The 13,101-nt window shown below is 43.5% G+C and overlaps 1 protein-coding gene and 1 non-coding gene across 2 annotated transcripts; one reads left to right on the top strand and one right to left on the bottom strand.

Annotated features, from left to right (window-relative positions):
- Positions 1 to 1,919: 1,919 nt before the first annotated feature.
- TBPL2 (TATA-box binding protein like 2) lies at positions 1,920 to 12,132 on the bottom strand. Its single transcript, XM_054827572.1, has 7 exons — positions 12,084 to 12,132; positions 8,627 to 9,041; positions 7,527 to 7,614; positions 6,815 to 6,906; positions 5,776 to 5,943; positions 3,769 to 3,863; positions 1,920 to 2,082 (listed from the first exon to the last, which is right to left on the bottom strand). Exons 1-7 carry the CDS (start codon positions 12,130 to 12,132, stop codon positions 2,003 to 2,005), a joined length of 987 nt encoding a protein of 328 aa, XP_054683547.1. The 3' UTR covers positions 1,920 to 2,002.
- On the top strand, positions 11,931 to 12,002 carry TRNAG-UCC (transfer RNA glycine (anticodon UCC)). The gene has a single exon. It is a non-coding gene; the product is annotated as a tRNA-Gly (tRNA).
- Positions 12,133 to 13,101: the final 969 nt, after the last annotated feature.

Here is a 13,101-nt window from a genome sequence, read left to right as displayed (position 1 = left end):
AGTTCCCTGTCAGGATACAGGGGGAAACATCAGGCAATTTGAAGACAGAGTCCACACAACTCAGAACAACTTAAAGCAACACCCCACTCCAAAAACCCCTGCAGTTTAAAAAAAAAATAAAGAATTCCAGCCTATATTGTTTGCCCTTCCTAGCGTATTTAAGCTTGCATGAACAGCACTGCATAGGTAGAACCAAGATAGTTGTTTTTAAGAGAAGAGTTACCATAGCAAACATTAAGTTATCGGGAGCTCAGTGAAAAGGCACAGAGCCTGTTCCTTATCTTCAAGGCTTTATCCACACTTTTAAAGAGCATTAACTTTAGTCATGAAATTGCGGCAAGCTCTTAATAAAAATGCAATTTCTTGAAGAGGGCTCATCTTAGATAAACTTTTTTCCAGCATCCTTGTAAGAACAGGTTGTTGTTTTTCCCTCGCAAAAGATTGTAACTCAAGCTTATCAGCTTTTACAGCTACAGTGCAAATAAGTCCAGCCCATAGCTGTGGAAAGTCTACAATGTTAGAAGACAAACAGAAAAGTAAGCCTCTGTTTAAAATAGATTTGAGTGTGGTGGAAATCCAGTTTGACTGTGACAAAGAAACTGATAACATAGTTAAGACCAGTTTATCATAAGGAAGTACATGAAGTTTTTCAAACTTTTTTCCAGAGGAGCGGAGTTATAAAAGCACTTGTGCGACACATTGAAATCACATCCTCATTGAATGAGATCTAAACTTGTGACAGCAAAACTAAGCCCAGCAAGACTGTGACACCCTGTTCTGTATTAAGTCATTGCCCAGAGTGTGTATTTCCATCAAGGGCAGAGGTAGCTTTTGGTCAGGGTTACACTTAAGTCATCTAACAGCAACCTCTAGTGGCTCTGGGAGCTTCCTGACAGACCTGTCCTGTCTTCAGCAGGAAACAAGGGGAGGACACAGGACAAACCCCAGCAGCACCAAAGCCCTGTTCTGGAAAAAAAACCCAGTTCCTTCTTGAGAATCACAGAAGGTACCAGAACTGTCAAGGAATAATCTTTACACTGTTCCTGGTCACATCACCAGTCTGAGCGTGATGCCTTTTGCCAAGGAAGCCTTGAGTTGATTTGGAGATGACAGAGTACAAGAACCGCACTGTTTTAGCTGCAGAATTACCAAAGGCTTTGGGGTAGTGCCATTGGCTGAACTCCAGTTAAATAACCCAGATAATTACGCATCGAGCCTCCAAGACTCTTTGTCTTTTCCTCGAGTCCACTTTAAAGACAGCTCCTAACCAACACGCTTTTGCCTGGGACAAGCAACAAAATCCCATCATCCAAGAGGACTTCAGTAATACAAGTGGGTACCACTTTGTTAATTAATTTCCTTAGTTACCCCCTCCACACACAGACTCTCTAGGTATGTTCCAGCACTGTCAGGAGCCTTGAATGTCTTCTCTGTAAAACGAGTACCAACACATTACACACAAGAGTTTATCTAACCAGTAGGATCAGAGGGATTCAACAGATGTCCTCTGCCATCACTGGCTTCAAAACACTGAGATCAAGTCATGCTGGATTTTGTAAGCTATACTGTAGGCAAAAATATATTTTGAGTTTAAACATGAAAATACAACAGCGCAGGAGCAAGGTTTCTGTACACTTAAAGCTGAGGATTTTGGTAAAGCTATTTTGGCGTGCGGTGTTGATTCACCTGTTCAACAGGTGAAAAGACACGTGGTTTCCTATTGCCAAATACTTTTAAGTGCCACCTCAGTATGCATTCTATTAAAAGTACATTAATTCAGCAAATTTTTCAGCTGCACTTGTCAAGTGGATTACAGAGAGCTAATCTGAAAGCAAAAAACCCACTGCATTTCACAGACTACAGAAAGGCACCGGCATTTACAGCATTCAGAATAACATCACTTGCTTAATAATCCACAACTGGGTCCACGAATACCCTTGCTTTTGCTCCATGCAGAGTAATACAAACCCACATATTATTCTTAGTTGCTTTATGGGCCATGTTATGATGCTTTCTTGAAACCTTTTAGAATGGGGTAGATGTTCTCAAATGCCTCATAGATTTCAGAACGCTCTTTTGCTCCTAGAAAGACAGTTAGAAAAAAAAAGGTTAAGAATTAACTGAGTGTTGAGAATAACCAAATGCACCTCAAACCTAATAAGGTAACAAACCATGAAGAAACACAGGAGTTTAAAAGCAACTTGCTATTAGTTTAAGGCAGAATTTCTACCACACTTCTGCCACTTCACAAAGAACAATTTCTAGCTTGCTTTGCTTTATGACTAGTTTTGTTTAATCTGTGGAACCAAAACAGGAGTTGGCTACTTTTGACAGGTGCAAAACATTGGCTTTAAAAAAAAACCCAAATAACAACTGAGAACCATGGTATTATCTGTTTAATAGTAACAGCTCTGCCTGTTGATAAGGTAAGTGGAAAGATAGAAACAAGAAGTGAAAGGCATTTATTCCAACGCTGAAAGTTGATCCACAGTTTGACAACTCCCCTCCTCCAGTTCTGAGCTTTTTTGATTTTTAAGCTTTGTTAGGGCACCTGTGATTTCAAAGCCAGCCTCTTCCATCTTACTGCAAGCAAATCTTTAATACCAAGTCTTGTACACTAACTGTATTGCAGTAGGCAGGAGCATTCCTTGCCAGCAAGGCTACTCTACCACGCTAGTGTAGGAAACAGTACCTACAAGGAAACTGCCTTTAAACGAACTAGCAGTTGGATTAAGTGGCACTCAGGGTGTATAAACCTTTCTCTCGAAACACACTTCAATGTGACTAATTTATCTGCATTACTACAACTTTTACTTTTAAAAATAAAGTTACTTTCAAGTTACTTTCTTGATTAGGAAAAAACCTTGCAGCTCAGCAAGTTCAGTTTTGTCATTACTCCAGAGGGGTTTGTGGCTAGTGTACCCAAAAATGCAAGCCTCAGTAGAATGGAACTGGCCAGTATGATTTTACTGGAGCTAAGAAGGGAGGGAAAGCATTTAAGCATTGTACTGAGTGCACAATCCTTCAGTTAGCTGAGCTCATTCATGATTTACGGTTGCAAGAATCTCTGGCTAAGGCAGGCACTTCTCTGGTCTTTCACAAACCTCAAAGCTGTGTTGTGAATATACGTATAGCATTCAGGTCCTCTAGGAACAAGTACCATTTACCCTTCAGTACAGCTGAATAAAAGTATTTTCATGAGCTTTACAAAAGAATGTGTTAGGAACATGCACTCAGGAATTCAACTTTTTTTGATATGAGATCTGAGCAAGCAACTTACTCAACAAGGCTTTTGCCTCCTGAGTGTTTTGCCAAACAGTCTGGAACAAGCTCTTAGATCTCCACCCTTTCCTCTAATAATCCCAACTAAATGTTGTCAGTGAAGTGGTTCAAGAAGTTTGCTTCCTGTCCAAGCAATTTTAAATTGCTTATTGTGATACTCGGTATTTAAGTGACTGAGTAGTTACTAGAACGTCAGCATCCTGTTGGGATTCTGTAAATCGGCACATGGCATTATGCTTTAAATAAAGATACTCAAGTTTGACGACATGGACATCTGAGACGCTATATGAAGCAATATGAGATTCTAGTGCAACAGTACCGATACTGTTATCTGCAGAAAACACAGATAAGCAGCAGTAGGCATTAAAAAGACTGCTGAGTGGCTTTACTGTGGCAAGATATTAGTTTAGCTAATGTTCAATTTAAATGCTTTCTCAGAAGCTGTGGTAGCACTTGATTACAGATACACAGAGGGAGACCACTTACCAGTCAGTACAACTTTTCCAGACACAAAGATAAGCAACACTATCCTTGGTTTGACCATCCTATAAATAAGGCCGGGAAATAGTTCAGGTTCATAGCTGTTTCAAAGCAAGCAGGCAAGATTAGTACAATGCAAATATTGTTTCAGTGTTGTATGCATAAAGTGCTCTTTAATTACACTAACAATAGAGTAATTAAACCCACAGATTTTAGCTAGCTCCTCAGAGAAAGGCAGGTCAGCTTTTAGACATCTTCAGGAGAAACCTGGCAATCCCAGGAGCTGGTAGGAGTTCTTCATGCTTACTTTTAAAGGCTCCTGAGCCACATCTGAAGGTGGTTTTCCTTACCCTTGAGACCATTATGGCAATCTTCAAACAGTCCTCAAATCCTTCTTAGCCTGCAAAGAGCCCTTATCAGGAAGCATCTTGTGCAACTAAGACAAGATGGCAGCCAAGTGAATCTTTAATATATCTTTAGTCCCCAAATTAAATGCAAAATTTGAAATGCAGTGCTAATAAAGGACACACTTTAATTTTGTCAGTGCTGAAATCTTCATTCTTTTGTCAGTGATTGCAATAACTAGTTCTGAACAAGCCCATCTTGAAGGCACAGCATGCCCATTACTCAATACAGATTTACTTTAAATTGATGGCTAATAGACATTCAGGTAGAAAGAACCAAAGTTATATCCTAGAAACACGCTATATTTTCAGTTCTGTATTTTGAAGCTACAGTCTGGCTTTATACCTGAAGGTTAGAAACCTTATCCTTGCAGATAAGCATTGGTTTAAGAGGCCTGCTTAGTATTAAAGGTTCACAATGGAGCAAGGGCATAGACCAGGTTCAAGTAGCTTAAGAGCTACTCCAATTAAACCTGAAGTGTTTAATCAAGACTGGTTATTTTCCTATTGACATGGTCTGCAGTGAAGAAAAATACCCACTAAGGTTTGATATCACACTTGGCAATAACAAGAAACTAGTAAAATTGTGATCACCAACACTGCTGAGATTAATGAAAGTTTCTGGTGTGCATTGCTGATATGCAGCAACACCAAAGATTGCACCAACAATATTCACGGTCAAAGAAAGCTTTTGTAAAAGACAGTATCTTCATTAACTAACTGAGCAAAGGACCCAGGAGCTTCTTGCAGTTCTTCAGCCTATCATCTTAACTAGATCTAATGTGCATCCAGTTTACCCCAGAAGTGACTGAACACTTGTGTAGGATGCTCGCAGCTGCAAGGTTTCTAAAGCTGGTGTTTCTGGTGTCCCCACAAGGGGAAAGCAGTGACCACCACACAGGTGAGCAATGGAGAAGAGCCCTTCACAGCTGAATTGTGTCAGTCAGTTTCAAGCACTGGAAGCTTTACTGCTAGCTGCTGTATGTCATCCTGGCAATGAAGCCAAGGGTCATTTTGGCCTGTGCCCCACTCAGATCAGACCTTATTGCAGAAAAAAACCTCACTGATCAATACTTATAAATATCTAGAGGGTGGATGTCTAGAAGAAGGGGCCAGACTCTTCTCAGTGGTGCCCAGTGACAAAGGGCAACAGGCACAAACTGGAACACAGGAAGGTCCATCTCAATGTGAGGAAAAACTTCTTCAGTCTGAGGTGACCAAGCACTGGGACAGGCTGCCCAGAGGGGTTGTGGAGTCTCCTTCTCTGGAGATTCAAAACCCACCTGGACCCGATCCTGTGCAACCTGCTCTGGGTGATCCTGCTCTAGCAGGGGGGTTGGACTAGATGATCTCCAGAGGTCCCCTCCAACCCCTACCAGCCTGTGATTCTGTGACTGTCTTTATTGTAACATGTAGGATCTACAGCCACTTCAAGCTTGCTGAGTCAGTGAGCATGTCTTTTAGTAAGCAAAAGACATGCTTGATATTCAGTATCCAGTTAATTCCTCTCCTTTGTGAGGCTTTTACAGCCTCAGAATTTGAGGCTGTTTGCAGTTTACAAAGACACTGCTGCAAGTGGCATGGGGTTGTAACTCTGACTTCCACATACCTGCTGAACTGCTGGTGAGTGAGAACCAAGCCTTCCAGCCGGATGGGGAACCTCACGTCACAGCTCCCAACCATATTCTGTATCTTGAAGTCCAGGAACTTGGCAGGGAACCCAAGCTTCTGCACCACGCGCGCGTACTTCCTGGCTGCGAGCCGTGATTGCTCTTCACTGAAGGAAGAGCAGAAGGGAGAAGCAGCTTCGATTAGTGCTTTCTTCTGCTCTCCAGATGGAAGTCAGTTTAGAGCCACCACCGTGCTAATCTGTGCTCCAGAAAAAGATATGCTACTGCTCAATATAGCAAGCCTCTATCCCCAGAACCACTTCAGTGAGCTAAAAGGAATAAGGCACTTTGTCATTCACTTTCCTGTGGTCTCTTTGAACACGCTGGAGCATGTTGCATCACCCAGGAGTTCCCCTTTTCAGAGGTTTATTTTTCAGTTCCTTACAACAGCTTCTCAGAGCTGAGCCAAGAAGTAGACAGCAGACACCAGTACAATCATCTAGCTAGTTGGGGTGGGGCTGGAGAAGAGGTCTCCTAAGCTGTAAGTTAATGCATTATCTCATTGACAGGTTAGGGACATAAAAACCAAGGCAGCTGCTGAACTTGATAAAAAAAAAAGCTTCAGAGTACAGAACTAAGCTTTGTTTTTCTCCAATTCTCATTTCCTCTAGAGGCAGATGTGTTGACTGGTGAACAGACACTGAAGAGAGACTTGACAGACACAAGTTATGTCCTAACTCACTTGAAAGTCAGTGAGAAATGCAAATAACCCCTTAACAATTCTGGGGCATTTTAGCAGCTTTTCTGCTAGTGTCTGCTCAGCTCAATCTATATTCAGGGACAGAAGCATGAACTTCAGTAATTACTGAACTGTCATCATGACGAAAGCTAGACATTTTGCAATACAGATAATTTTTCTTGCAATTATGACAGCCCTTTGCTAGATAATTTAAACAAGGTTTTCTGACATACTTCATCAGAATATAGGCATAGCTGCAAGACCCAGACCTTTGGAGGGAGAGAAAAACAAAAAAATACCTTTTTGCTCCTGTGCAGACCATTTTTCCTGAACTGAAGATGAGAGCTGTTGTTCGTGGTTCCCTGATTCTCATGATCACAGCAGCAAACCTCTACAAATTCAAAGGAAGACCTCGCAGTCCAGCTGAGGGATTTAGCCAGTGCTATATCACTGTTCATTCTTTCAAGAACAGTCACTTTGCTTTGTGTAAGTATTTATTTGCCACCCTGAAGTTATTTTCCACCCCTCTAGGACCAGGGGGCTTAAGACTATGACCTTGTCCCTTCTATTTTTGTGAACAGCCTGGAGTCACTTACAGAAACCCAGTCTATTCCCAGTAAGTTTCTGCAGTCTGGGCCACTTGCTAGAAGTATCATGTAATCCCAGTCTGACTCCAGGGATTCTCTTTAATTCCGACAGGAGTTTTAACCCCACAGTGAGGGCTGCTTGAGCCCTTTCAGCTGCAGGTAGCTAGCCACAGGTGCACGAGTTCATCTCCTTTCTTAAACAGCTTAGTAACATCTCATTCCTAGGGTTTTATTAAAAAAATACATTAATACCCTTGTGGTCCCCCATATTTCTTTTAATTTAACAGGCCCAAGTTACAGAATTTTATGACTTTCCCCTATGGGTCAAGACAGTGCGATTAGAAAAGGGACAAAGCTCACGGTTAGGATCCAGCAGCACTGAGAAAGGGGAGTGCAGGTAAAGCTTTGAGTCCTTAAGAGTTACCTTTGGGTTATACTCTGCATTTCTGGCGTGCAGAGCTATGTTCTTCAGATCTAGTTTACAAGCCAAATTTACAGTCGACACTATATTCCTGAGGAACGAGAGAGGAATTTTCTTATTACAAAAGCAAGCCACTGCAGAGCCAACCCCCAATATTATTAGCTTAATGTGAAGTCACACTCCAATTAATAATTGCTATCAACTAATTTCCTGCCTACCTCTTTCCTACTCTAGCATTAAGCTACTTTTGGCAAAACTTAAGTGATTTAATACCAAAATTACAGTTTCTGATATATAAAACAAGGTACAAAATTCTTAGTCCCTGAATACAAGGTTGTGTGTCTTCCAATGACTACATCACTGAAGTCTTTTACAGCTTTGAATTGAACCATTACTGAGTGTTTACAGAGTTACTACAGCACTCTTAAGGTAGGTAAGGGTATGCTGAAGTAGTATAAACTACTCCATAGTTGCTCTATCCTGGACAGGATCTTTTAACAAGGCCAGAATTTCTCTCACTTGTTTTCATGCCCCTTTCCCTTGCTCAGTTCAGACTGCTTCTGCACTCAAAAGCAGATTGGCATCTTTAAACCCTGGAGCCTGCTGTCATCCTTAACATTCTCCTTGCTGGAAGAAATCCTCCTTTTAAAGTATTTTTGTCTTTTCATCCTGCAGACTGAAGTAACTAGTAGTACATACTATATAATAATTTTTACCAAACACTTCTCCCATGGAGAGACTTCATTTCCTGTCTCCCAGAAAGGACTTTTCCCCCTTAACAAGCCAGAGGCATTGCAGATACTCACTCACCCAGCATGTTTATCAAATCCACTCTCTTCTGTTTTGCTAAGCTAGGTATTGTTCTGTGCCACTTACATTTTCGTATTGCACTCGTCAGCACAGAATCCAGTTGCCTTCCAGTATTGTCCACTTACTCCACCTCTCCTCAAAGAGGACTAACTGCCCCTCTAGTTTTTTGTGTGGGCTTGTTTAAGACAAACCATGCTTGCCACATTTTTTAAGTGAGAAGTCGGAGCAGTACCTTGCAGTTTAAGCGACACTATGACTATTATATCTGCTACATATCTAATACATAAACTTACTGTAACTGAGGAACTATGCCAGAGCTTTCTGACGCAGGTGTCACCGGAGTCATAGGAGTCATTGGTGTCAGAGGAGGACACACGTCAGATGCTTCAGGAGATGGTTGAGTGGCATCTGGATATGACGAGCTGCTTTCATCCATGAAGATACCACTGTCCTCATTTCTTGGTATTGAGCCATCAAGCTCTTTTTGCATTTCATGACTATCTCCAGACAGATTTTGTTCTTTGTTATCTTGAGTAATATCTGGAAGAAAGCTGAGATCCACAGAGGAGAAGTCTGCAGGAAGCTCTTTGGACTGATTAAATTGAGAACTGAACAACACATCTTCAGTTGTTTGAATTGGAAGGTCTACATCATAAGGGCTCATGGAAGTAAACAGCTGAGGACTAGTTGAGAGGTCATCCTTGAATTAAGAAAAAGTGTTATTAAAGTAATTTTTTTAATACAAGATCCTTAACTTGGAGACTAAATTAAGACTAATCTTCAATGAGGAAGTTTCAATCTTCCCCCCCCCCATACACATTATAGCAAAGAAAAGTCTTAATATTTGAAGTGTGTCCTTCACTTGTCTATCAGCACATAGAAATCCAGATAACTTCTACAGTGGAGATATGCATTTTCCCACCACACTTTAAAGGCAGTCTAGAATACTCCTGTAATACCACAAACTGAGAAACACTCTGTACCTTCAGCAGCGATGGGACGTACAACATTGGCATTTTGCCCTTCACAGCCATTGTCGTGCCTCAGTTACACACATAACCAACATAACCGCTCATGAGTTTTTCCAAGGAAGACAGGTGGCATTAACTCCCACCGAGTTTATTACTATTTCCTCTCCCTCCTACCAGGGGACAGTGTCAGTGTTGTGTTGGATTTGCGCAACAGAGGGCAGCAGCTGACAGAATCACGAGCAGTTTATTCTTTCAGCTGCTGGAGGTCAGCAGATTAATTCAAGTGAGACACAGCAGCAAAGCCAGCATCCTTTCCCAGATCAAGCATGCCACATATCTGCAAGCAAGTTCTTGCATACTAATGTACTTCTTTATCAGCTATTTATTACTAAAAGCTATTTAAAAGGCTTCATAATATTGAGAGGCAAGAGTTTAGGGAAGGATTTATTCCATTCTCCATTAGGTCATAAGCCTCTAGTTAGTGGAAAGCTTCTTCCAAGAAGGTGATTTCTGCCAATACTCACAGCAGGTGACAGCTTGGACTACACGATCCTTACAAGAGGTTTTATGTTCATTTAGGCATTTTGGGGCTTGAGAGCCAAAAGGACTTGAAAAATCCAAGCACAAATCAGACAAGGGAATGGTACAGAAGTCAGAGGCCCTTGAGTTGGCAGCAACTGCCTGAGCTCCCGCGGGAGCGGGGTTTCCAGATCAATGCTTTTCAGCCCTGAGCCAGCGCTGCTCTATGTGCTGCGCTAATCAGCTCACTTAGCAACGCAACCATGCTCACGGGGAGATGCTCTGCTCCTACTTACTGTGCAGTGTATTTGCCTGTAGACACTCGGAAAAACTCTTACTAAGTGACAGATCCTCCCAGAGAACCCTTACCAGCTTGAATACAGATGTGATCAGGTCTAGCTCTGAAAGCATCATGAACACCTAGGTTCAAAACCATTTCTAAAACTGATTTCTAGATGCAGAGCCCCATACAAGATCATTTGGGGCAGAATGCTACTGAATAAGACTAGGTACTCCTTAATTCCTCAGCTCTTTGGAAAACTAGGTCCAAGAGCACTGTCTGAGAATTAAGAGGTCAGATACAAATGTATTAACAGTTACAAATAACAATATACTATAGAATAACTAAAATACTTCTGTTTAAAATAGATATTTTTCAAGTTAGCAACAGGGGAAGGAAGGCACAGTCTCTGAAAAACCTCCAGTGGACTAAGGCTTAGCTGTACAGGAGCTAAGTAGGAAAGTTTTGTATGAACCATGATGCAGAGAAGGGAGTACAAAAAAGCTTCATCACTGTGAGCCTGTAGGACTGCTCACACATCATACTAGGGGCATCAGAGAATGTGAGAAACAATAGTAAAAGCCCAGATGTAAAGCAGTTTTTGGCATAGCTTAAAGAAAGAAGCTGATGGAGAAATGAGTGGTATATGAGGCTGGAAGCATTAAACAGCTGAAAAACAAATCAAGAAAAGCAACAGAGAAGTAAACTACATACAGTAGGTAAGAAGATTTGCTTTCTGTTTCTTTCTCATCAGGTTTCTACATAACCAACCTGGAAAAAAAAGCCCTTATAGGGTTAAGCACTGAGGAGGATTGCCTTCTTGTTAGACAGATGCTCAGAGGCTGTGAAAGGGGGCACAAGACCATGTTTATATTGGGCTGGCTGCCAAGGGTTATTGCTATAGACTCTAGGTTAATTAACTTCACTGAAGGCCCCATCAACTGTGTAGCTTTGGAGATCTCCCAGCAGCTCCAGGAAGGAGATTTCACACATTGAGCTTGTCTGACATCACTCAGTTTGGGGCAGCTTGAGAGGAAACAGCCATTTTCACTTCCACTGCAGGAATCCCTGCAACCCAGGTACAAAAGAATCAAATCCAGCTGCTTTAAGCAACAGACTTAGATTTTTTTTTTTCTTTCTGCAATGATGTCCCACACATCTGCTATTATCAAGTATCCCAGCAAGCCTAACATACAAAAAGCTCAGTTGCATTTGTAAACCCCTAGGTATACCTCACCACTTTATATACTTTAGAGGGCAATATTCAGAGGGCTTTACTGACTGCCACTAGGAGGTCTCTGGATTTAAACAGCCTGCACTAAACCCATTTTCTGAGCCAAAAAGTAGTTTCTAACAGGACACAGAGAAGTTGTGTTCCCTGGGTGAAGATGATGCTCAGCTGTGGAGCCCAGCCCCCTCCTAGTCTCTCACCCTGTAGTCTCTGCAACCACCTGATACCAGGAGGGCTAGTCTAAATACCAGAAAAAGAAATTTTTGCAAATATTTGCCAACCAGCACAAAGAGATCCGAGCTTCCTGCCCCCTCAATGCCAGCACAGGCTGGCTGTGCCCCCATACACAGGCTGCCCCTCACAAACAGCAAAAGCTTAATCTCAGCAGCGCTCCTCCTGCAGCAGCTAAGTGCTTCTATCCCCAGCAGACAGCCCCTCCCGCGCTTCTCCACGCTCCCAGCGGCCCCGGGCCCTTACAGCCCGCTACTCCCCTACTCGGGGCTGGGCTGGAGAGGACCCCGCCGGGCAGCGGAGCCCCCGGGGGTGCGGCGGTGGCGCCGGAGTTGGGGCACAGGCGGGAAACATCGCTCAGCGCCGCGTTGGTGGTATAGTGGTGAGCATAGCTGCCTTCCAAGCAGTTGACCCGGGTTCGATTCCCGGCCAACGCAGATGTACTTTTTTTTTGTTTGTTTTGTTAGTGAATTTAATTTTTTTTTAAATTGAATTTAATTTATTTCCCTCCCCTACCTGCTCGCCGCAGCGCTCTAGGTACTGCTCCAGCGGCGACGCGCCGTCCATGGGCACAGCCGCCCGCCCGGGCCCCCCCAGTACCGGCCCCGGGCCCGGCTTTAACCCCGAGGGGCGGCACCGGGGGCAGGGGCGGCTCGGCGAGGAGCGGAGCCCAGCGCAGCTGGTGTTAAATACAGGCGCGCTGCGGTCCCTCCCGGCTGTGATTTTTACCCACCAAACAGCCTTTGAGCCTTTCGCCTGCCCTCGGCAGGGCTGTCCGCAGGGGTTTGCTCCATCCTGTGGAAGGGCTAGAGAAATTGGGGAGCAATCGTGTGTTTTACATGAGCCTACAAACACAACCTGCTCCTGAGCTCCCCTGAGCCTTAAGATAATGGGGCAGAGCTGTGGCTTACACCTTGCAAAGATAATGCTTCGCTTCTAACTCGTGCTTTTTAGCGAGCAAGTGTAACGTGCCCTTAATTTCTCCCACCTGCCTCATCAAGTGCAATAAGGCACATCTGGTCCTTTGAGAGGACACCCCCCACCCCCCAGTCTAAAATTACAAACCTCAAACTCAGGGCATTGCAATGAAATGGCCAATTTTCAGCTGGGCCAGCATTGCTAACGCTGCTAAGGGGGAGGAAGCCATTACTCCTTGCATCGCTGCTGTCTCCCCTCGCAGACATCTTCCCCACCAGTGTTTCCGTTTCTGTCCCTTCATGAGGGATGATTTAAGGCCATTCCCTTCGCAAAAGGCTCATGTGTGAAGATTCCGGGTGTGAGGCAGCATGTTCCCAGGAGGGAGTTCACATTGTGCCTCGCTGATTGATGCTGCGGGAGTCTTGCGCTGCCGACGCAGCTCGGCTTGGGCGCTGCTTGACTCAACGTCAGCAGTTGCTTGTCTGACTCGTTCCTTCTCTCCTGTCCCGTTGCTGCACGGTGATGGATGGATGGATGGGTTTCTGTGAGGCTGCAGCTGGGGACACATCTTTGTCCCTGTCTGGGCTGGTGGATGTGCTGACTGCCATGATCAATGCA

This window comes from Grus americana, chromosome 5, assembly GCF_028858705.1.
Source record: "Grus americana isolate bGruAme1 chromosome 5, bGruAme1.mat, whole genome shotgun sequence".
NCBI classification, from domain to species: Eukaryota; Metazoa; Chordata; class Aves; order Gruiformes; family Gruidae; genus Grus; species Grus americana.
Note: the sequence above shows the minus strand (reverse complement) of the source record. Positions and strands in the feature narration are given on the sequence as shown.